Genomic DNA, 24,826 nt, shown 5'->3' with positions numbered 1-24,826 from the left:
GGTTCTCAAAACCGAATCTTATTGGCTCACTGATGTCACGTGTTTTGGATAGCCAATAAGATTCGGTTTTGAGAACCGAGTAAAACCGAGTAAAACCGAATCCGCTCATCACTACAATAAAGACAGCCCAAAGACAGTTACTGTCAAGATTGATTAAGACATACAATTTGCTCCAGTTCACCTCTTCAGGATGTCGCTTGCGGAGGAGTCTCCAAATTCCAGAGCATAGGAACGCACCCTGAGGTGCACAGGGAAGTCCTAATAGATGCCAATGTGGAAATATGAAGCAATTTACTGTAGGAAGTACTGACATCACAGGGGAATCTCTTTCCTAGTGCATTTATCTTTATATTGATACAGCCCAGCAAATAGCTCCTCCATTGTACATTGGTGGCAGGTACACTTTAATGATACAGTATCTAGTATAGGGGTCTATTTACTAAGCCTTGGATGGAGATAAAGTGGACAGAGATAAAGCACCAGGCAACCAGCTCCTAACTGTTATTTTTCAAACATCGCCCAGTAACATGGCAGTTAGGAGCTGATTGGCAGGGGCTATATTGTGACTAATTACACTGTAGCTCCCTTCTCTGAGAGGTAAATATGAAATCGCTCTAAACTCCTTTCATTTGCCTGTCATTCTAATTTTAAACCCTCTTCAGTCATCTAATTTTCTTTACCACATCCACGAGGGCCACTCCACTGGAACAAATATTCCTCATCTTCCTCTTCTTCCTAATCAAAGACAGACAACTTAGAAGACATAAAGTTACTTACTACACATTAAACAAACCTGTGCTATTCTCAGGGGTTTAATTATCAAATAGTAAGTTATCAAAGTCACACATTGTCTGCGAATGTGTTAGCAGAATTTAAAACAGCAAAACCCAGTGTATTGTATATGGGCACCGAAAAGGGTGTGTGTGTGTGTGTGTGTGTGTGTGTGGGGGAAGGGGGGGGGGGGAGAGAGGGTTTGGAGTCAAGTGTACTTCTCACGCCATGTATAGTATTTTTTTTTCTACAGAGAGGCATGGCCACACCTCCCTGATTTGGCCACACACCCCAGTATTTGGACCCCGCTCAGCCCTCAGCGGCCTTGGTGTTGGGTTACAAAAATACTGTAGTATTGCTGGCACAATGACAGGAAGTCTATATTTTTTTTCACCAGTTATTTTGTAGTCAAGCACGTCAATAACACATACATGAAAGTATAAACATAACCCAATGAACAAAGGGGCTGATTGTGTGTTGGAAGCAAGCAAAGAAAACTGTGAGTAACTTTGCATCAGGAAAAACCATATTCTAGTTCAAGGATGTAAACACTTTATTTTTTGCATGCAGGGTAAATACCAGCTGCTTTTGCCTTCAGGGTAAATACCGGCTGCTTTTGCATGTACAGTAGCTCCCAAAAGCTGGCCAGCTTTATTTTTACACTGCAATTTAGATGTCAGTTTGAACACATCCCACCCAAATCTAAAGGGCCCTACACACCTAGCAACCCGTCACCAAGCTGCCAGACGGCCGATATGGCAGACGGCCGAGCCAGCGGCGGAGGGGGGGGGTGATGGAGGAGTGAAGTTTCTTCACTCTTCCCGTCACCCGATATTGTCCATATTGGCCTGCATGTATCAATGAGCCGGCACCAGCGATGAACGAGCGCGGGGCCGCACATCGTTCGTCGCTGGTGTTTACACACTGAAAGATATGAATGGTATCTCGTTCATTAATGAACGATATCGTTCATATCTTTCACTGGTATCGATCAGTGTGTAGGGCCCATAAGTCTCTCTGCACGTTACATCTACCCCACCTGCAGTGCACATGGTTTGTCCAGATGCACAGTTATTTTTTTTTTTTTTTGCTCTACTCCCAACTTGTAAAATCAAGTCAGAAAGGTAATAAAAAAAACAAAGATATCATTATCCAATATAGCACAGTAGAAATACAATCAATTGTAAAAAATAAAAATGAACACAAATTTGTGGAGCTGGGAGCATCGCCGCAATCCAGAGCAAAAGGGGTCCCAGATTACAGATAAATGGGAAGGTCATTGCTAAAAACATATATTTCATATCAGCTAGTGGAACAAAAATACAGCACATTTTGGGTAAACTGCTATTTAAAATATAATATAATATATTTCAGGCAATAAATTATAATACAATCTACAATGTGTAAAGAAAAATTAATAACACTACAATCCTCTGCTGCAAGATTTTTACTTTAAGTGATCTGATAAAATCAGTTTCATATATGTAAGAAAGCATATACTTTTTTTTTTGTTGTTAGTGTTTGGTATATTTTATTGACATTCATAAAGACAACATTGACTTTTTTAACATCAATCACGTCGACAATGATGAAATGTCAACATGATTAGAATGTTGGCAAAACATTCTTGGTGGTTTAGCTGTGACCTTGTATAGTGGGTCAGGCGGTCAGCCTGTGGCGAGTATCAGCTGTTCCTACAGCAGTTCCAGTGGTGAGAAATGCTAACCTCTAATCCTAACCACCACCTCGCAGCCTTAGGGGTATATGCAATTGCGGTCGAATTCCCGAAATTGTCGAATTTCAGGTATTTTTCGCCAAAAAAAAAAATTCGTCAATGCAATTCAGTGCTTTCCGTCAAAAAAACGGACTTTCAAAATTCGACTTTTTGAAATTCGACTTTTTGCAAATTCGACTTTTCTGCAATGATACAAGTGCTGCAATTCGACAAAAGCATATTCAATTCAAGTTTGGAAATTCGACAGCAGTGCTTTTAGACAGCAAATTCGTCATTTTCAATCAGCCACACTTTGGAGGGTGAAACCAATAAAAAAAATTTAAAACATGTTTTTTTTGTGGGTTTTTTTCGTGGTAATATCAGATCTATTTATATTAGAAGAGATTAGGTACTTGGTTTGTCTTTTTGGGAGGCACAAGTATTTATATATTTTTAAAAATAATATATATTTTTTTTTTATAGATGGAATGGTGAAATCCCTGAAAAAAATGGCGTGGGGTCCCCCCTCCAAAGCATAACCAGCCTCGGTGCAAAAAATACGGGGGACAAAACGAGTAGGGGTCCCCCGTATTTTTTACACCAGCATCGGGCTCCACTAGCTGGACAGATAATGCCACAGCCGGGGGTCACTTTTATACAGTGCCCTGCGGCCGTGGCATTAAATATCCAACTAGTCACCCCTGGCCGGGGTACCCTGGGGGAGTGGGGACCCCTTTAATCAAGGGGTCCCCCCCCCCAGCCACCCAAGGGCCAGGGGTGAAGCCCGAGGCTGTCCCCCCCATCCAATGGCTGCGGATGGGAGGCTGATAGCCTTGGTAAAATGTCAAGAATATTGTTTTTCCAGAAGAACTACAAGTCCCAGCAAGCCTCCCCCGCAAGCTGGTACTTGGAGAACCACAAGTACCAGCATGCGGGAGAAAAACGGGCCCGCTGGTACCTGTAGTTCTACTGGAAAAAAAATACCCAAATAAAAACAGGACACACACACCGTGACAGTAAAACTTTATTTCATACGTCGACACACACATACTTACCTATGTTCACACGCCGACATCGGTCCTCTTCTCCAAGTAGAATCCACGGATACCTGAAAATAAAAGATCAATATACTCACCTCAGCCAGGGTCCAGAGATAAATCCACGTACTTGTTAAAAAAAAAAAAACGGACACCCGTACCATGCCGGACTGAAAGGGGTCCCATGCTTACACATGGGACCCCTTACCCCGAATGCAGAGAGACCTCTCAGAGTGACAGCTGTCACAGAAAGGTCTCTAAAGCCAATCAGGAAGCGCAACTTCGTTGCGCTCACCTGATTGGCTGTGCGCTGTCTGAACTCAGACAACGCATCGCACAGCTCCGTCCATTACTTTCAATGGTGGGAACTTAGCGGCTAGCGGTGAGGTCACCCGCCGGTCAGCGGCTGACCGCGGGTAACCCCCGCAGACGGCAAAGTTCTCACCATTGAAAGTAATGGAGAGGCTTTGCGATGCGCTGTCTGACAGCTCAGACAGCGCACAGCCAATCAGGTGAGCGCCACGGAAGTAGCGCTTCCTGATTGGCTGAAGGGACTTCAGTGACAGGAGTCACGTGGTGTCCCGGCATTCGGGGAAAGGGGTCTGATGTGAAAGCATGGGACCCCTTTCAGTCCGGTGGTACGAGTGTTCGTTTTTTTTTTTTTAACAAGTACGTGGATGTATCTCTGGACGTGGATGTACCTCTGGACGCTGGAAGGGGAGTATAATTTTTTTCACAGGTACCCTCGGATCGTCGGAGACCGTGGCAGTCGGCGTGTCAACATAGGTAAGTATGTGTGTGTCGGCAGTGTGTAATAAAGTTTTACTGTCACTGTGTCTGTGTACTGTTTTTATTTGGGTATTTTTTTTCCCAGTAGAACTGCAGGTACCAGCGGGCCCGGTTTTCTCCCGCATGCTGGTACTTGTGGTTCTCCAAGTACCAGCTTGCGGGGGAAGCTTGCTGGGACTTGTAGTACTGCTGGAAAAAACAATATTCTTGTCATTTTTCTCAAGGCTATCAGCCTCCCATCCGCAGCCATTGGATGGGGGGGGACAGCCTCGGGCTTCACCCCTGGCCCTTGGGTGGCTGAGGGGGGGGGGACCCCTTGATTGAAGGGGTCCCCACTCCCCCAGGGTACCCCGGCCAGGGGTGACTAGTTGGATATTTAATGCCACGGCCGCAGGGCACTGTATAAAAGTGACCCCCGGCTGTGGCATTATCTGTCCAGCTAGTGGAGCCCGATGCTGGTGTAAAAAATACGGGGGACCCCTACTCTTTTTGTCCCCCGTATTTTTTGCACCAGCACCAGGCGCAGAGCCCGGTGCTGGTTTTAAAAATACGGGGGATCCCTGCCCAATTTTCCCCCGCATTTTTAGAACCAGGACCAGCTCGAAGAGCCAGAGGCTGGTTATGCTTTGAAGGGGGGACCCCACGCCATTTTTTTTACGGGTTTTTCCCGTTTTTTTAAATCGCGGCAAAATCCGGCAAATCGGCCGTTTTTCGCCCGCGGGACTGTCGAATCCGTTTTTCATTGAATATGGTGAATTCCGGCAGCCACCTGCCGGAATTCACCTGTCGAATTGTGTCGAATTAAAAAACGTCGATAATTTGCCGCGAGTCGCCGTGAATTGCATATACCCCTAAACCTGTCAACATTAAGAGCATGTCAGCATTTCAAATGTTTACATTTCAACAATCTCAGCATCATAAATTTCACATATTGATTGTCGATGGTGTAAATGTCGACAGGATGACTGCGTCGCTTTTTTTTATATTATTGTTTTTGCATTTATGCTTTTAAATGGGTACATTGGGGTAGATGTATTAACATGGAGAAGGCATAAGGAAGTGATAAAGTAGTGTTAAGTGATAATGCACCAGCCAAGCAGATCCTAACTGTTAATTTACATATGGGAGCTGATTGGCTGGCGTGTTTATCGCCTTGCACTTAACACTGGTTTATTACTTCCTTATGCCTTCTCCAGGTTAATACATCTACCCCAATGTTTGAACATATATAGTTTTTAAAACAAAATGAGAGAGGATTATCCAAATTCTTAAAACAATTATTTGGGCTACTATATTCTGCCATCACATCCTATATAATAAAAGGCTAACGCTGCTCCTCACCTCTATGGGAGGGAGGATTAAAGTGTTTTACATGCCGGCGGCCACTAGATAGCGCCCGACAGAACAATTCAAGTGTTGCTCTGCTCAGACGCGCACAGCCACCAGCACTGACATTATGGTTATGTTTAACAGTCATTTTGACAGGCTTGTAACTAGTTTTATTTATAAACCTTGATTTGAATACATTTTTAGATTGCAATATCAGTTTAATATATATATTGATGTATAAATTCTAGTGCAGTGGTTCCCAAACTCCCTCAAGGGACCCTAACAGTCCAGGTTTTAAAGATATCTACGCTAAAGCAGATGTGACATTAATTAGTACCTCAGTCAGTTTGATTACACCATCTGTGAACAAGCATGTCTAGTATATCCTTAACACCTTGAGGATTGCATTCCCAACAGGTCATGCCTTGAGGATTTCTGCCTGTGGACTGGAGATGAGAACCCTATCTTTTAGACATAAAATCCAGATCCCCTTCTTATATTGTGTGTAAATTTTAAATTCTCAGAATTGCCAAACTACAGTAGCCTCCTTTGCAAAGTGATGTAATCATCATGCACTTCAGTTAAGGATATGTATGTAACATTTTTCTAAACACAAAAACGTAAATACCCCATTCACACAAAAATCCTGGGTACAACCTGGGTCACTGAACACAAGTTTCAAGCTGTGTCAGAGTCTTGAAACCCATTCACACCGCAGGCTGGACCTGTGTTATTGCCAGGGCTTCTACTCGGCAAGTGCTTGGAGAGGACATCATAACCAAGTGAGCCAGGTCGAATGTCTCAGGTCACTCATTCACACTGCACATAACCTAGGTGCTTAAAGAGACCAATCCTGCTTTCTACCCAGGTTGAATGGGTTCAGTATGATTTGCAGATGGACGGGATGCAGGCTGTCAGTATATCGACAACGGTATTCCGTCCATCAGAATCCCGACAGCCCCCCATTAAGCCCCCTAACACTCACCTTTACCCTACCCCTCCCCGGTGGTACCTAATCTTCCCTTCCCCGCTGCCTAAACCTAACCCTCCCTGCTAGGTGCCTAACCTTCCCATCCCTGAAGCCTAACCCTAACCCCCCTTCTGACTGCTAAACCTAACCCTCCCCGCTAGGTGCCTAATCTCCCCTGCTAAGTGCCTAACCTTCCCATCCCTGAAGCCTAACCCTAACCCTCCTTCTGACTGACTGCTAACCCTAACCCTCCCCGCTAGGTGCCTAACCTCCCCTGCTAAGTGCCTAACCTTCCCATCCCTGAAGCCTAACCCTAACCCTCCTTCTGACTGACTGCTAACCCTCCCCGCTAGGTGCCTAACCTCCCCTGCTAAGTGCCTAACCTTCCCATCCCTGAAGCCTAACCCTAACCCTCCTTCTGACTGACTGCTAACCCTAACCCTCCCCGCTAGGTGCCTAACCTCCCCTGCTAAGTGCCTAACCTTCCCATCCCTGAAGCCTAACCCTAACCCTCCTTCTGACTGACTGCTAACCCTAACCCTCCCCGCTAGGTGCCTAACCTCCCCTGCTAAGTGCCTAACCTTCCCATCCCTGAAGCCTAACCCTAACCCTCCTTCTGACTGCTAACCCTAACCCTCCCCGCTAGGTGCTTAAGCCTAACCTCCCTGGCTAAGGGGTCTATTTACTAAGCCTTGGATGGAGATAAAGTACCAGCTAATCGGCTCCTAACTGCCATGCCACAGGCTGTGTTTGAAAAATGACAGTTTGGGGCCGATTGGCTGGTACTTTATCTACAGCGACTTATCACCATCCAAGGCTTAGTAAATAGACCCCAAAGTGCCTAACCCTCCCTGCCCGGTACCTAACCCTAACCTTCCCATGCCTGAAGCCTTACCCTAACCCTCCTTCTGACTGCTAAACCTAACTCCCGTCCCTGCAGCGGGACGCGATGGAGTCCCACTGAAAAAAGGATCGGGATTCCGGGCATCGGTATTTAGACGCCGGGATCTCGAGTTCTGTCTGGAAGTTGACGCCGGTGTTCCAACTGAGGACGGGATTCTGGAGTCGGTATTTCGAGCACCGGTATCCCGTCCATCGCTATCCTTACTGCATCCCGGTTGGATTCCCAGGTCACTAGACCCAGGTTATTTTTTGGGTGTGAAGGGGTATTACATATTGGTGAAGTGATAAGATGTGATTTAAGACAATCACAAAATATTATAGACAAAAGCCATAAGAAAAGTTCACAATTTCTTAGCATAAACAAATTTGTATGGATAAATATTTCCTGGGTTTCTACAACTGTATTAATATATAGTAATGGTAATATAACATGGGATCTTGGAATGTAATAATTATTCCTAACATTGTTGGGGAACATTATTATTGTTTATGAACTCTTGCATTGCAACAAGCATTTTCTATGTGCATGAGAATACAATAGTTCTTAGTTTCCCTATGTGTTTAATTAAGATGCGGCTAGGTGTGTTACATTAACAATCCATCAGCAAAATCCTGCATTTTACGGATTATTGTTTCAGGCGGGTGGTAAAATCCATCATGTTGGAAACCAATTCCGCCCTAGAAATGATCAGGAGGGACAGTCAGAGATAGAATACTTGGATTTTGGTACTCATCAGGGAGATGGCCGAACAGCGAACCAGGGATCTGGCTGATTGATATATGGGCTACTTTCCTCTTATATGATTCTCCATAAAAGGCAGCCAACCCTGATGTAGAGATGAGAACCCCCCTCCTCTAAATTATGCTAAATAAGTAACCTATGCTTAATACTCTAACTTAGAATTTCTCCTAGTTTAAAGAACACTATGAAATGTAATTTCAATTCAATTACAATTATTGCTCTTTCCCGCTGAGAGTCACTACACCATACTGCAGAGTTTCTCAAAAACAATCCAGGTTTTAAGGACATACATGCTTGTGCACATGTGGTATCAAATTAACTAAAGTACTAATTAATGTCACCTGTGCTTAAGCATGGATAGCCTTAAAATCTGGACTGTTATGGTGCCTTGAGGACAGAGATTAGGAACCACTGCTACAGGATTTTGTGATATCGCTAGTGCTAATTACACTTTTGGATTAATTGTTTTTCTTCCAGTGTACTTTTAATTGCTAGAGTAAAGATGCATACAGACGGGGCAATCTGAAATACCGATATGAACTATATAGTCCATATCAGTAGAAAACATAGCACATATCACACCGTGTGTATACAGCTTGCAATGCCGATGCACGGTCACGTGGGGTAGGTATCTAAAAAAAAAAAAAAAAAGTGTGCAAGTAGGTCAATTTGGACTAAAGTGTACAATCTAGTTTCTAGTATAGTCAAAATTGCACCATGTGTATGCACCTTAAGATTAGCAAAGCAGAGCTAATTGGCTAGTAATTTACTTATTCTACTACTATCAATAGTACTCTGTGCAGTCTGAGTAACAGAGAAACCACCAAGCAGCTTACTGTAGAGAATATCTACATATTTTGATATTTGCTCTTTTTGCTGCTTGTGTATAGTGTGAATTCTGGTTGTCCAGAGCTGGTGTTTTCAACAATGTCTAAAATACACTATTTCCCTTCCCTTCACATCTTTTAGCAGATGAATGGAAGAGGAACATGCTGAAAATGTCTGGATCGCCAAAACAAGATTATACCTGTAACCGATTTGTCCAACCGTGGTAGTCATCTACATTAAAACATGCCCATGGATTTATCTTCAGACTAAAACCCATATACACACACATACACCTCCTTTTTGTCCCATTCATTTTGTGACAGTCCAGACTCGTGAGAAATTAAAGAGGTGGAGTCCTGACCACAATTGGGAGTTTCTGGCCGTATCAGGGGCAGTGTCTATTTTGTCCTGATTCAGCATTTCTAAGGGGTCAATTCAATTAGCCACAATTAAGTGCAGACTTTATGATGGCTCCAAACTCACAGATTTTTGTTTGCAGTCCCATAGGACTGCTTACTAAAATCTCCGAGTTTGGGGTGAGCCAAGGTGGCATTATTGGCATTTCCACGCGGCAAGTCACCCTATTCACTCCTAATTAAATTGACCCCTAAATGTTGGGAGGTGTGTGATCTATTAATGTATGCTGGACTACATAACTGCTTTGCTGCTCACATCTCCATCTTCCATCTCTCATCATTAAGAGTCATGCTGCTACAACTGTCATTTTGGTGTTCTCCAAACTACTTAGATTATAGGGGGTCATTCCGACCCGATTGCACTCTGCAGATTTTGCAGCCAGGCGATCGGGTCACAACAGCGCATGCGTGCTGGCCGCCACCGGGCAGCGACAAGAACGAAAAAGCGTTCACAGCGGCGGACGCAAGATTGACAGGAAGAGGCCGGCCGAGGGTGTCAACTCACCGTTTTCTGGGAGTGACAAAGAAAACGCAGGCGTGTCCGGCCGTTTGCAGGGAGGGATCCGGATGTCAGCTCCAAGAAGATTCTTTGCAGCGGCTAAGTCTTGAGCTGTGCAGACACTGCACAAACTTTTTGTTTGTGTAGCTCTCTGCACAAGCGATCGCTCCCCTGCACAGCCCTAACCCCCCTCCCCTGTAGGCAACGATAACCTGATCGCAGCAGTGCAAAAAACGGTCTGCGTGCGACCAGGTCGGAATGAGGGCCATAGGCGGTTATATTTACCATCAGCTTCAAGTTATTGTATTTTCATTATTTACATTAAAATCCCCTTGGGGACAGCACTATGCAATATGACGACACTTTATAAATAGCCTATACGATGCTTAGAACTACAAGTTTATGATTACAAACACCTTCAAATCTCGCAAAAACAACACATGTACATAATAAGTGTTATATGGGCCAGATTAAGCAGAGAAATACGTTCCAGAGACATACCTTCTTTTGCAGAGTGTGCAAAGGCCGCAGAGCAGCAGAAACATCCCCAGTGCAGAACATAGAGGAAGCAGGATGTGGTCAGGGTTCACAGGACCAGGAGCCATAGTGGCAACCTTTACCTATCAAGCTGTGCAGAACAAAAACAGAAAGACAAAAAACACCATAGCCTGGCATCGCTATCAAGGAGAAAATATAAACATGGCTGACACCAGCTGAGCTGCACCCTTTATAAATCCTGTTCACATTGGACTCCTGTGCAGCCAGCTCTAGTGTGTATCCTGTGGTACAGTGTGCGATGCCCTGGAGGATTCGTACTGTGCTGTTATACCACTTCCTGTGTAGACGCAGGTGTGCAGCGCTTAGCATGTGGTCTAACACAGCAATTTCACCAGGCGAGTCAAGTGGGATATCTATTTCAATTTCATGACTCATGAACCTGCATTTAGACACAATGCGGAGTATACTTCTACCCTCCAAAACTGGTCTTCTCTAAATTCCAAAAGTTCTCTTGGGTATGTGGGAATAGTAATCCCTTAATTATTATTCCAATACGTCAGTGACTCTACATGCAAAGAGGGCAGGGCAGGTTTTTCAGCTCTACTCATCATCACAGGTAAAAGAAGGCTTTTAGAAATATTTAATCACTAATTACTTTGCCTGTGTATCTCACAGGAGGTCTATAAAATGTGCAGTGCTGAGAATACCTTAGGATGGTCACCACTGGCACAGTGTGGTCCATAAATGTATCTACAAGGTCAGTGGTTCTGTAAATCCTGCTACCTCCCACTTGAAGTAATCCCAAAACCTTCTCTTCAGATATGCAGTGATACCATGACACATCCTAAACTGTTACGGCTAGGATCACCTATATCTTACACCTTTACCAATTCTCTATAGTCAATAGCTGCTTCAACCAGTACATGACAGAACCATCAACCTATCTCCCTAAAACGGATACCAATCGATTCATAAACTTCTGCTAAAACTACTGACCCCTCACTCCGGGTGTAGTATGGTATGCCGGCGACCAGCATACCGGCGCCGATAGCCCAACCGTCAGCATAGCAACAGCGTGGCGAGCGCAAAGGAGCCCCTTGCAGGCTCGCTGCGCTCGCCACGTAGCGCGCCACGCTATTTATTCTCCCTCCAGGGGGCTCGTGGACCCCCACGAGGGAGAATATCTGTTGGTATGCTGGGTGTCGGGATTCCGGCGCCGGTATACTGTGCGCCGGGATCCCGACATTCGGCATACTGAAGACCACCCCTCACTCCACCTATGCACAAATACCAGGTAGATGGAAGAATCAATGGGGTCAGATCAATTTAATTCAGTTCAATGCAGATTGAATATCTCTGGGAGTGAGCTCCCAGAGCTATTCAATTCAGCGCAATGCTGTCCCCGACTAGAGGAGTTCTTCTCACACCCCTCCGGGGGTTGCAAGCAGAAATCCAACAAACCTAGGTACACAATGCTATTTCGTAACCTAGTGCCAATAAAAACATCATCGCAGTGAGGCAGTTTAGGCGGGGAATGACCGTTCGAGATTTAACACACTGTTTAGTCTGGGAGCAAGGGCATTCTCCTGGCCCTATTCAAACCGCGCAGAATTGCATTGAACCAAATTACCCCTAGACGGATTTATGCTGCGACCCTCCACCCACAGTCTTCTTACCTTTACAAAGAAAATCTGAGCATCACCTTAGCCTCAGGCACAGATCACAATGACCTTTGTTAGTGTCAGCAAAGTGTGAGTGAAGGACTTGATTGCAGAATGTCTGAATAATCACAGCGAGTGCACAGCTCAGTGCACAAAGTGTGCAAAAAGGTACTAGGAAAAAAGTACAAGTTCATAAACCAGAAAACAACCGTTATCAGCAAGGTCAGTACTGGTTTAGGCAGGGAGAGTAGGTGGCCTCCAAGTGAGTGCTGGATATTAATAGACACAGAAGTAAATTAATTAGACCCCAGAGAGCACTGAGTGAGTGCAAGAGATGTTGGGGCGGGGAATGCAGAGTGTGCCCTCACAGGAAATTGCTTGTGGTGTGACACTCCCTTGTCGTTTACGCTATGACACTAAAGGAAAGGGGGATGGGGGGAAATAAAGTCAAATAAAAACAGGTGTAGGCAGAAGGGTACTTCAGCATGAGACCTCTTGTATAAAAATGGTTTATTCTCATTCACAAACACACAATTTGTAGTCCAGAGGGAAAAGGGGAATGTACAATTTGATACAAAGGTAAACAGCCAAACAGATCTATATACATGGTAACCAGACTCAGAATTCCGTCATCTTCTTGTGTGTATCTGCTGCTTTTTGTTCCCTCTGCAAGCCCCTCTCCACCTGCTGTAGTTCCACAAGCGCAGTGCGAGCCTCTGACAGACGTTTTTCTAGCTGTGTGCTCACCATGTGCTCTCTGCATGGGAAAAACAAAGCAGGAAGCACATTTGTTAAATACAAATTCTCCCTTTAATGTGCTGTTTTCATTGCCTTTTTATAGAGTCCCATCTGAAATAGGTTTGGTCAGGGGTTCCCATACTCTGTCCTCAAGGCACCCTACTGATCCAGGTTTTAAAGGACAACCATGCTTGGGCAGAGGTGATGACTTAATCCTACCACATATCCTTAGAGGCTGGACTGTTAGGATGCCTTGAGGACAGAGTTTGGGAGCCACTGTGTTTGGTGAAAACTCTGTGTAACAAATTAACACACAACCCCCCCCTAACAGGTCTAACCTCAGACATGTCATCCTGCAATTACAGTAAATAAAACGGTTTGCAAACCTCAATATGGTCCTTCTTAACGCCCTCCACGCCCATTTGGGGGCTGTACCAACATTATGAGAATGTGGGGACCCTGAGAATGTGGGGCCTATTAATCCAATATAGCTTAGTTCCTCCTGCATTTTGTAAAAAAATTCTTATATATCTATCATGAACTGCCACACTGGTCACTGGCTCACCAATATGCCTCACTGGCTGATCATAAATATTAGCTCAACCTACACTGCTGCCTCCACTGTGTGTAAGACACAAGTAACTCGGTTCTGAGGACCCCAAATGGCTCACCTAGCAGGTGCACAGGTGTAGTCATTACTCACTGCCAAATTTTAAAAGATCCACAGGCAGAGAAATTATTTCACTTGTAATTCTGTGAGGAGACCTGGAAAAACATGAACTGTGGGGTCCTGAGGACCAAGTTTGAGAACCTGAGTTTTATAGTATTTGATGAAAAAAATAAAAACAAATGAAAAAACTTTGATTTTCAAATGTACCTTTTATTTGAAGCAAAGTTTTTTCATTTGTATTTATTTTTTTCATCAAATTGATTTTCAAATGTACCTTTTATTTAAAGCAATTTTCCCACATCAAGAGCCAGACATCATTACTCGGCTGTCCAACTATCTAACACTCAGTCTGTGGCTTCCTGTTCTCTGCCATTCCCCTCTTCCTCTCATGACACTGCCCCAGGCATATTCAAACCAGTCTTCTCCCACAATCACTCAAGTGGACTGGTTCTGACTACCACAAGTTTAGGTAATTCCTGAAATAATATGTGCTGCTGTGAATACTCATGATCCCACTGACTACAAGTTGTCCTCCTGGCCCACATACACACAGAGGGATCCCAGATGGGTGGAGGGGAGGGGGAATGGTAGTGAAATATGTAGTATGAATATAATTAAGAAAATTACATTCCCACTGGTCTATCATGCTCAGATATGACCTGTTTATCTATATTGGTACAATGTATTTAGCTTTCAGCAAATACCAATTATTACTTAAATGAAAAAAAAAGCTTTTTATTCTATTACTAGGTATTATTTCTATATAATCAGGTAATATATATATATATATATATACATACATATACATATATATATATATACACATATATATATATATATATATATATATATATACACACATACATACACACACACATATATATATATATATATATATATATATACATATACACACACACATACATATATACATATATATATATATATATATACATACATACATACATTCATTACACACACATACATAATGGTGTATCATTGATTAATTATAATGGATTGGTAATAGAATGAATGTTTATGTTTGCCAAACTTTAAACATAATTTTATGAATTCAATGACCGTATGATTGTACCACTAAATAAGTATATTTCTCTGACGTCCTAGTGGATGCTGGGAACTCCGTAAGGACCATGGGGAATAGCGGCTCCGCAGGAGACTGGGCACAACTAAAGAAAGCTTTAGGTCACCTGGTGTGCACTGGCTCCTCCCACTATGACCCTCCTCCAAGCCTCAGTTAGATTTTGTGCCCGGCCGAGGTTGGATGCACACTAGGGGCTTTCCTGAGCTTCTAGAAAGAAAGTATAGAATTAGGTTTTTTATTTTCAGTGAGACCTGCTGGCAACAGGCTCACTGCAGCGAGGGACTAAGGGGAGAAGAAGCGAACCTGCCTGCTTGCAGCCAGCTTGGGCTTCTTAGGCTACTGGACACCATTAGCTCCAGAGGGATCGACCGCAGGCCCAGCCTTGGTGTTCGGTCCCGGAGCCGCGCCGCCGTCCCCCTTACAGAGCCAGAAGCAAGAAGAGGTCCGGAAAATCGGCGGCAGAAGACATCAGTCTTCACCAAGGTAGCGCACAGCACTGCAGCTGTGCGCCATTGCTCCTCATACACACTTCACACTCTGGTCACTGAGGGTGCAGGGCGCTTGGGGGGGGGCGCCCTGAGCAGCAATAAAAACACCTTGGCTGGCAAAAATACCACAATATATAGCCCCAGAGGCTATATATGTGGTAAATCAGGATTTTGGTACTTACCGATAAATCCCTTTCTCCGATTCCACAGGGGCCACTGGAGTGTAGTTACAATGGGGAGATAGTAGGTGGTATTGGTAGCTGGCACTTTAAAAATTCTCACACTGTGGCTAGCTCCTCCCCTACTATCTCCCCTCCAAGCCAGTCTACGTTAAACTGTGCCCGAGGAGAGCTGTAATAAACAAACCGTAAGGTAGAGGAGGTTAACGACGCCCTGTAAACCAGGCGAACACAAACTAAACCTGGAACAGAACCTGACAAAAAACCAGGCTAGCCTGAACCCAACAAGCAGTCATATGGTGATCTGCAATCGTTAATCAAACAAAAATCAGGAGAAACAGCGCTGGGCGGGCGTCCAGTGGCCCCTGTGGAATCGGAGAAAGGGATTTATCGGTAAGTACCAAAATCCTGATTTCTCCTTCATCCACTAGGGGCCACTGGAGTGTAGTTACAATGGGGACGTCCCAGAGCTCCCAAAAACGGGTGGGAAAGCGCTGAGAGTCCTGTAAAAACTGCTCGGCCAAACAGTGATGCAGAGGCCGTAAAAGTGTCAAACTTGTAGAATTTGACAAAACGAATGTCGGTTTGACCAAGTAGCCGCCCGACAAAATATTCATGGAGACCCCGCGGGCGGCTGCCCACGAAGGTCTTACAATGCGCGTAAAGCGCGCTGAAATGGAAAACGGAGGCTCCCTAGTAACCGCCAAGAAGACTGTCTGATGATCAGATGTATCCAACTGTCCAGCATATGCTGGGACCCCGGCTATTTAGTACGGGAGCATCGTCCAGAGCAAAGAAGAAAAAACACTTCATCGAATAGCCTGAGACCTCTGTAGAGAGAGTTGACGAGCCCTGACAACATTCAGAGAGGATTGAAAACCACTAGTGTCAGATTTATATGAAAAATGGACCTCCCCTCTGGAAGAAACGACCGCTGAGGCCGAAGCCGAGCCCGGGGAGTTGCCAATAGAGTACTCCCTGAACAAGAGGCCGAACTTACGGCCGCTAGGCTAATCTCATTTGGAAGAAAAGCGAAAAAGGCAGAGACCTAAAATTCCGGTCACTGTGGTTTGAAGCGCAGCGGAGCAAAAAAAACCTCCCAGAGAAACCAAAGATGAATGGTAACTGGAAGAAGGGGGAAAAACCCCTTTTATCTTCATTATGTTCCATAAAGTTTTCCCAAAGTGGCAAAAGCGAGAAGAGGTAATAGACTTCTGAAATCGGAGCCCAGTAGGCCTAACCGAACTAGGGAACTCCTCCCTTCTGAGGTCTCGTGAACAGTCACACGGGTAACCGAAACCAGTGTAAAATTGAACAAGGAGAAAAAAGGAGCCTGTTGAAGTAGACAGTCCAGTCGAGGTAGGAGCCAAGGCTCCTCTACTGACAACAGGCGTATCTGTATCTTCAAGTCATGCGTGGCCCAACCAGCGCCACCGAGAGGACTAGCACGCATAATCCCCTCCTGTGTTACTGAACCTGAAGTAGAAATAGAAAAGGAGGCAGGATAGAATAACCAGAAAACTCCCCGGAGCCCTGAGGGCCTCCACGGCTACTGCCGTCCGAGAGTAATAAAGGGTTAAAGAGTCAGTCAGAACGCCCTGAGGTCGATCCGAAATCTCCGCCCACAGCGGACCAGCTGACAAAACTCCGGGGCATGTTCCCTCACCCAGGAGTCTGACCTGGTGGCTTGATCTGGAAACAAGATTGTTGTCCCCCGCTCCGAGAGGAATGGAGGCGACCACTCATTACGTCGCAACTTGACTGAAGAAATAGAGTCTCTGGTGCCGAGGAATGAAAAAACCTCTGACGGACCCTGTTGAGAAACGTCTATGCGGAGCATAAATTGGATCTGTGTCGAATCAGAAGCTCGTGGATCCTCCGGATATTCAGAAGCCACCTAATGTACAGAGTGGGATAGTAGCAGTAAATTGTCCCATTAGGGAACCAACGTCACCCACTGCCCTTGAAAAAGAGTTATTCTGTTATCTTCCTAAACTCTGTGGGAGCGGAAGAGAGAGGAGTAAAGGACTTACAGTGAAAATGAGAATCCTGTTAAGGGGGAATCTGAGAAAAAGCCTGTCCAACGGAAATCAGTAAACAGGCATCTCTGAAGACAAGGGACACGTAAAACTCCCTTTCTTGTTTAAACTAGCAATCACAGACTAAAAGGATTGTAAGGCCAGAATAGGCCTGTCCGAGCCACTTGGCTTCGGAACGTGAAAAGAAAACAAAGGCCTGAGAACTGTCCTAATTCAAATGATATGTGAAAAACAGGGATCAACACCCTTTGCGGTTAGAAACCTATGGAGCGCAGCCTGCAGTATGACTCTCTTGTCATCGTAAATCAGCCGACCCATGCCGAGGGACTCCTGAGACGGTTGTAACCGCCCAAGCCTTCTCCCATCGACCTGCGCCTACCCTGGGACCCTGCAGGTGTAATGGGTGTATAGGATGACATAAAATCAGACTGGACTGAGGATGTTGAACCTCTGCTTCAGCCTTTTTACCCTGAGAACCCCTGGCGACGAAGATATCACCCGTGTGGAGTCAAAAACCTGAAAGGGCACGAAAAAATCTAAAGGGAAGACCAGTAAAGGTCTGTCTTGGAGCTGGGGCAGTAGTAGGAGAAATCAAAGTGGACCTACCTCCATTGGTTCAAGAAATCCTGCAGAAAGTTCCTTCCCCAGAACCATCTGCCCCGTAGGATTTCATGTTTACTTGTCACTGTCGCAGCCCCAGAGGTCGTCGGGTTAAGACAGCCCAAGCGAAGATGCAGGGTCCGAGTCTGTAGACATGGAGACCTCCAAGGAACATAAAGCAGAATCGTGATTCTGACCTGTATCAAAGTATCAATTGATCCTGATGCGAAGCATCCTGTAACCTAGAGGACAATTGTTCCCCAACCTACCTGCTCCGGACACGGTAGAACCATGCTGCCGCATATGTCGATGGATCCCTGAGCAAGGTTGCCTCAGGAAAACGGCGGCTTGATGGACCGGCGATACACCGAGGTGTATACCCTAGAGAGGTTCTGATACCATCTCCTGCCATCTGCGGGGAAAAGATAGGAAAACAAACCTTGTTTGATACCTGATATTGTGTATTCGGGTGTCTGTCGGCCGCCTACCGGAGCCTGCCCAGCTCATCCGAAACTGAACCAGTCGCTGTCATTTTCGTCAATGGCGTGGAACCCTGATGGACTTGACGTGTCCTCCTCCTTTACCTGCAGTATCAGATGAACTGCTGTATTATGTACCTGTATATTCTGAGACACTGGTTCAGATCCACAGAAAACAGACATCAGTAATGCATGGAATGTTAGCAAAGTTTCTTTTTGGAAAGGTGTGTTTGGTCCCGCTGTGATTTGATCCTGTGACCTTGGAAACCAAAGTCCAAGGGCTTACCTGATGAGCTATTGTCTGGTTAATAGTGACATTACCTGCATCATTGATCAAACAGGGGTGTGCAGGTGCGTGGAGGGCGAAGCAGATGGCTCTGCCGCATACTTCACACCTAAGAGGGAATTCTTCGACTATCCCAGGAGAGACAAACGAAAGGAGAAAAGGTGGGTTAAATAAACAGAGCCCTACGTAAGGTCTGCACTATAATGTGTAGTGACCGATACGATTAAAATAAACTTTCTGGAGCAGCGGAGACCTGAACCAGCAACGCTGCGCTGTGGGACAGGAGTCTTAGCCCTAGGCTATAGGAGTCCTCCTTAAAGTTTTGTTTGGATTCAAACCCCTGTTCAGATAGCCGCTACTAGCGTACTGAGCCGCAGCGCTATTTGTCTGATGCCTTACACGCATTCCACAATTACAAATAGCATTAGTAACTAGTGACACCAAGGAATAATAAAGGGAAGGCAACACCCCGCCCTGTATTTAGTGTACCGCTAATTAAGGTGCACCAGATGTTTCTCGGAGGTTCCGCTGGCTTTTCAAAATGGTGACCAGCCTGTGAGAAAGATGGGGGAAAATGTTATGTGCAAGATGTTATTAGAAAACATTGCAGAAGTTTTGTTTTATCCCCTATATCTGGTATTTTATGGATTTATCTATATACATACCTACACGCACTTAAATATATATATCTATATATATATATACACATGCACAAACATAACTATATATGTATATATACACACACACCGTAGGTAAATAAATACTGCACAGTAGATTCTTTTAATTATTATTGAGCTGAGTCCCAGCTACTGTAATAGAGCAGGTTCCCTGATTTGCAAGTAAGGAAATGCTGGGTAGAGGACTCTACTGCAGGAGGAATGTATCTATATTTCAGCAGCCTGAAGTATCGAAAAGTTACAAATCCCAGAGCTGTTGCCTAGCGATGGGGAGACCTGGGAGCCCACTGAGTAAAGCGGGTTAACTGTTAATATACCTGGGACTTTATTTGTATTTGTCTCTGAGTATGCAAGATTAGCCCACTGGGCTATAGGAGACACTGCAAATATGAAGCCAGGTCTGTGCAGGGAGGAAATGGCCGCCAGAGTGAAACTCCTCTGGGCTATGCGATAAAATCTATATAGTGGATAACTGGATTAGTGCTGAGCCACTCTGACTATATCACATTCTCCTCAGCACCATGTGCATTAAACTCACATAAATGCCTATTACACTATAACAGTGGCCGGGGAGCGGAGAATGCTGAGCCCGCTGTACAGAGCGGGAGTTAGCTCCGCCCCCCGGCTATGGCGCCTTATTGCAAAACTAAGCGGGAAGCGAGCTGTACCCTCCGCTGGGCCTGCGAGTCACCGCCGGGGAGCGCTGAGCCCGCTATACAGCGCTAGTAGAGCCCTGTATCTGCTAGCCGCCGCCGGGGAGTGTTGCGCTGAACAGAGCGCGAGTCACCGCCGGGGAGCGGGGAGCGCTGAGCCCGCTATACAGCGCTAGTAGAGCCCTGTATCTGCTAGCCGCCGCCGGGGAGTGTTGCGCTGAACAGAGCGCGAGTCGCCGCCGGGGAGCAGGGAGCGCTGAGCCCGCTCTACAGAGCGGGACTTAGCTCCGCCCCCTCCGTACAAGGCGCCAAATTTAAACATTGCTTTGCGCTCGAGCGGGATCCCTGTGCCGGCTCTGTGAGTCGCGCTGAGTGGGGATCTGTGCGGGGGGTGCGGGGAGCTGGGGGAGCGGAGGGTTATCAGAATGACACACACCCGTTTTTCAGTCAGGGTTGTATAAACACATACTCAGCCTCCCCCAATCATCCTGTCTGTTTCTCCATGAGGAGGACAGGTAAGGATACAATAAAGTACATTACAGCCCCAGAGAGCCCTTCTGGAGTGGGTTGTACAACAATAAACAGTGCATTGCTCTAAAAACATACATAGCCACCACAAATAAAGTATACTTCACTCACCACTGTGTTCTTGGTGGATCGGCCCCGACACACGCCGCACGCAGCGGCGTCCAGCCGGAATCTTCTGTGGTGGGGTGGTCCCGACACAAGCCGCACGCAGCGGTGTCCGACCATTTTTGATACTCACCGCTGCCATGCTGCCGGAATCTTCTGCTGGATGGAGTGGCCGCGACACGCGCCGCACGCAGCGGTGTCCGCCAACTCAGGAGAGCTCAGTGTCTCCCTCAGCCGGGGCCCATCCCTAGCCGCACGCAGCTGCGATGGGACCCCGCCGGCAGCTCCCACGGTGCAGACTGGCAGTGGCAGAGCTGCCAGTCTGTGAGTGTGTGTAAGAAAAATAAAATAATAAAGAAAAAAGAAGAAAATTCTTCAGCTAAACCCAAGTGAACCAGCTACCTCGGGCACTTAACTAAGACTAGCTTGGAGGGGAGATAGTAGGGGAGGAGCTAGCCACAGTGTGAGAATTTTTAAAGTGCCAGCTACCAATACCACCTACTATCTCCCCATTGTAACTACACTCCAGTGGCCCCTAGTGGATGAAGGAGAAATACCCCTGCCAGAATCCAGAAAAAAGCGGGAGAAAAGTACGCGAAAAAGGGGCGGAGCTATCTCCCTCAGACACACTGGCGCCATTTTCTCTTCACAGTGCAGCTGGAAGAAAGCTCCCCAGGCTCTCCCCTGTAGTTTTCAGGCTCAAAGGGTTAAAAAGAGAGGGGGGGCACTAAATTTAGGCGCAATATTATATATACAAGCAGCTATTGGGGAAATTTCACTCAGTTATAGTGTTAATCCCCACATTATATAGCGCTCTGGTGTGTGCTGGCATACTCTCTCTCTGTCTCTCCAAAGGGCTTTGTGGGGTCCTGTCCTCAGTCAGAGCATTCCCTGTGTGTGTGCGGTGTGTCGGTACGGCTGTGTCGACATGTTTAATGAGGAGGCTTATATGGTGACGGAGCAGATGCCGATAAATGTGATGTCGCCCCCTGTGGGGCCGACACCAGAGTGGATGGTTAGGTGAAAGGTATTAACCGACAGTGTCAACTCCTTACATAAAAGGGTGGATGACGTAACAGCTGTGGGACAGCCGGCTTCTCAGTCCGCGCCTGCCCAGGCGTCTCAAAGGCCATCAGGGGCTCAAAAACGCCCGCTCACTCAGATGGCAGACACAGATGTCGACACGGAGTCTGACTCCAGTGTCGACAAGGTTGAGACATATACACAATCCACTAGGAACATCCGTGACTTGATCCCGGCAATAAAAAAAAAAAAAAAAAAAAAAGTGTTACACATTTCTGACATTAACCCTCTAAAAATGGGTTTTTATGTTGGGGAGAAAAAGCAGGCAGTGTTTTGTTCCCCCATCAGATGAAGGAATGAAGTGTGTGAAAAGCGTGGGTTCCCCCCGATAAGAAACTGGTAATTTCTAAAAAGTTACTGATGGCGTACCCTTTCCCGCCAGAGGATAAGTTACGCTGGGAGATATCCCCTAGGGTGGATAAAGCGCTCACACGGTTGTCAAAAAAGGTGGCACTGCCGTTTTAGGAACGGCCACTTTGAAGGTACCTGTTGATAAAAAGCAGGAGGCTATCCTGAAGTCTGTATTTACACACTCAGGTACTAGACTGAGACCTGCAGATCGTGCTGCTGCAGCGTGGTCGGTGACCCTGTCAAACATGAGAACATATTAAAGACGTCGTCTTATATATGAGGGATGCACAGAGGGATATTTTGCCGGCTGGCATCCAAAATGAATGTAATGTCCATTCTGTCAGGAGGGTATTAGAGACCTGTCACTGGACAGGTGATGCTGACTTTAAAAGGCGCATAGAGATTCTGCCTTATAAGGGTGAGGAATTATTTGGGGATGGTCTCTGGGACCTCGTATCCACAGCAACAGCTGGGAAGAAATATTTTTACCTCAGGTTTCCTCACAGACTAAGAAAGCACTGTATTATCAGGTACAGTCCTTTCGGCTTCAGAAAAGCAAGCGGGTCAAAGGCGCTTCCTTTCTGTACAGAGACATGGGAAGAGGGAAAAAGCTGCACCAGTCAGCCTGTTCCCAGAATCAAAATTCTTCTCTCGCTTCCTCTGAGTCCACAGCATGACGCGGGGGCTCCACAGGTGTAGCCAGGTACGGTGGGGGGCCGTCTCAAAAATGTCAGCGATCAGTGGGCTCGCTCACAGGTGGATCGCTGTTTCATTCAAGTAGTATTTCAGGGGTACAAGCTGGAATTCGAGTTGTCTTCCCCCCGCCGTTTCCTCAAATATGCCTTGCCGACAACTCCCTCAGGCAGGGAGGCTGCGCTAGAGGCAATTAATAAGCTGTATTCCCAGCAGGTAATACTCAAGGTGCCCCTACTTCAACAAGGACGGGGTTACTATTCCACACGGTTTGGGGTACCGAAACCGCATGGTTCGGTGTGACCCATTTTATATTTAAAATCTTTGAACACATACATACATGGGATCCCGGGACATCAAGGATGCTTACCTGCATGTCCCCATTTACCATCCTCGCCAGGAGTACCTCAGATTTGTGGTACAGGATTACCATTACCAAGTCCAGACACTGCCGTTTGGACTGTACATGGCACCGAGGGTGTTTACCAAGGTAATGGCCGAAATGATGATACTCCTTCGAAAAAAGGGAGTTTTAATTATCCCGTACTTGGACAATCTCCTTATTAGGGCAAGGTCCAAGGAGGAGTTGCTAGTCGGGGTAGCACTATTTTGGAAAGTGCTACAACAGCACGGTTGGATTCTAAACAGTCCAAAGTCACAGCTGGTTCCTACGACACGTCTACTGTTCCTGGGGATGGTTCTGGACACAGAACAGAAATAAGTGTTTCTCCCGGAGGAGAAAGCCAAGGAGCTGTCATCTCTAGTCAGAGACCTCCTGAAGCCAAAACAGGTATCGGTGCATCATTGCACGCGAGTCCTGGGAAAAAATGGTAGCTTCCTACGAAGCAATCCCATTCGGCAGGTTCCATGCAAGAACTTTTCAGTGGGACCTGTTGGACAAGTGGTCCGGATCACATCTTCAGATGCATCGGCTGATAACCCTGTCTTCAAGGACCAGGGTATCTCTACTGTGGTGGCTGCAGAGTGCCCATCTTCAAGAGGGCCGCAGGTTCGGCATACAGGACTAGGTCCTAGTGACCATGGATGCCAGCCTTTGAGGCTGGGGGGCAGTCACACAGGGAAGAAACTTCCAGGGACTTTGGTCAAGTCAGGTGACTTCCCTACACATAAATATTCTGGAACTGAGGGCCATTTACAATGCCCTGAGTCAGGCAAGGCCTCTGCTTCAAAACCAGCCGGTACTGATCCAATCAGACAACATCACGGCAGTCGCCCAAGTAAACCAACGGGGCGGCACAAGATGCAGGATGGCGATGGCAGAAGCCACAAGGATTCTCCGATGGGCGGAAAATCATGTGTTAACACTGTCAGCAGTGTTCATTCCCGGAGTGGAGGACTGGGAAGCAGATCTTCTCAGCAGACACGACCTCCACCCGGGAGAGTGGGGATTTCATCCAGAAGTCTTCCAAAGGATTGTACACCATTGGAAAAGGCCACAGATGGACATGATGGCGTCCCGCCTCAACAAAAAGCTATAAAAGATATTGCGCCAGGTCAAGGGACCCTCAGGCGATAGCTGTGGACGCTCTGGTAACACCGTGGGTGTACCAGTCGGTTTATGTGTTCCCCCCTCTGCCTCTCATACAAAAGGTACTGAGAATAATAGGAAGGTGAGGAGTAAGAACGATACTCGTGGTTCCGGATTGGCTAAGAAGAGCTTGGTACCCAGAACTTCAAGAAATTATATCAGAGGACCCATGGCCTCTGCCGCTCAGACAGGACCTGCGGCAGCAGGGGCCCTGTCTGTTCCAAGACTTACCGCGGCTACGTTTTGACGGCATGGTGGTTGAACGCCGGATCCTAAAGGAAAAGGGCATTCCGGAGGAAGTCATTCCTACGCTGATTCAAGCCAGGAAAGATGTAACTGCAAAACATTATCACCGCATATGGCGAAAATATGTTGCTTGGTGTGAGGCCAAAAAAGGCCCCAACAGAGGAATTTCAACTAGGTCGATTTCTGCATTTCTTACAAGCAGG

The 24,826-nt window shown here is 46.2% G+C and overlaps 2 protein-coding genes across 3 annotated transcripts in view; both read right to left on the bottom strand.

Annotated features, from left to right (window-relative positions):
* LIME1 (Lck interacting transmembrane adaptor 1) overlaps positions 1-12,489 on the bottom strand; it is a 44,475-nt gene extending 31,986 nt beyond the window's left edge. The window contains exons 1-3 of one of the 2 annotated variants that reach the window (XM_063959166.1): positions 12,173-12,489; positions 10,500-10,626; positions 681-735 (exon numbers count right to left, since the gene is read on the bottom strand). In XM_063959166.1, coding sequence (XP_063815236.1) covers positions 681-735; positions 10,500-10,603 — 159 coding nt within the window. In that variant the 5' untranslated portion in view covers positions 10,604-10,626; positions 12,173-12,489. The remainder of the gene's footprint in view (positions 1-680; positions 736-10,499; positions 10,627-12,172) is intronic. The other variant, XM_063959167.1, reaches the window with a different exon arrangement.
* A 163-nt stretch (positions 12,490-12,652) lies between these two features.
* The window catches only part of ZGPAT (zinc finger CCCH-type and G-patch domain containing), a 70,148-nt gene continuing 57,974 nt past the window's right edge, over positions 12,653-24,826 (bottom strand). The window contains exon 7 of the mRNA XM_063959159.1: positions 12,653-12,914. Within this exon, the coding sequence (XP_063815229.1) occupies positions 12,776-12,914 (139 nt within the window). The 3' untranslated portion in view covers positions 12,653-12,775. The remainder of the gene's footprint in view (positions 12,915-24,826) is intronic.

Source organism: Pseudophryne corroboree, chromosome 3 (assembly GCF_028390025.1).
Source record: "Pseudophryne corroboree isolate aPseCor3 chromosome 3, aPseCor3.hap2, whole genome shotgun sequence".
NCBI lineage: Eukaryota > Metazoa > Chordata > Amphibia > Anura > Myobatrachidae > Pseudophryne > Pseudophryne corroboree.
Note: the sequence above shows the minus strand (reverse complement) of the source record. Positions and strands in the feature narration are given on the sequence as shown.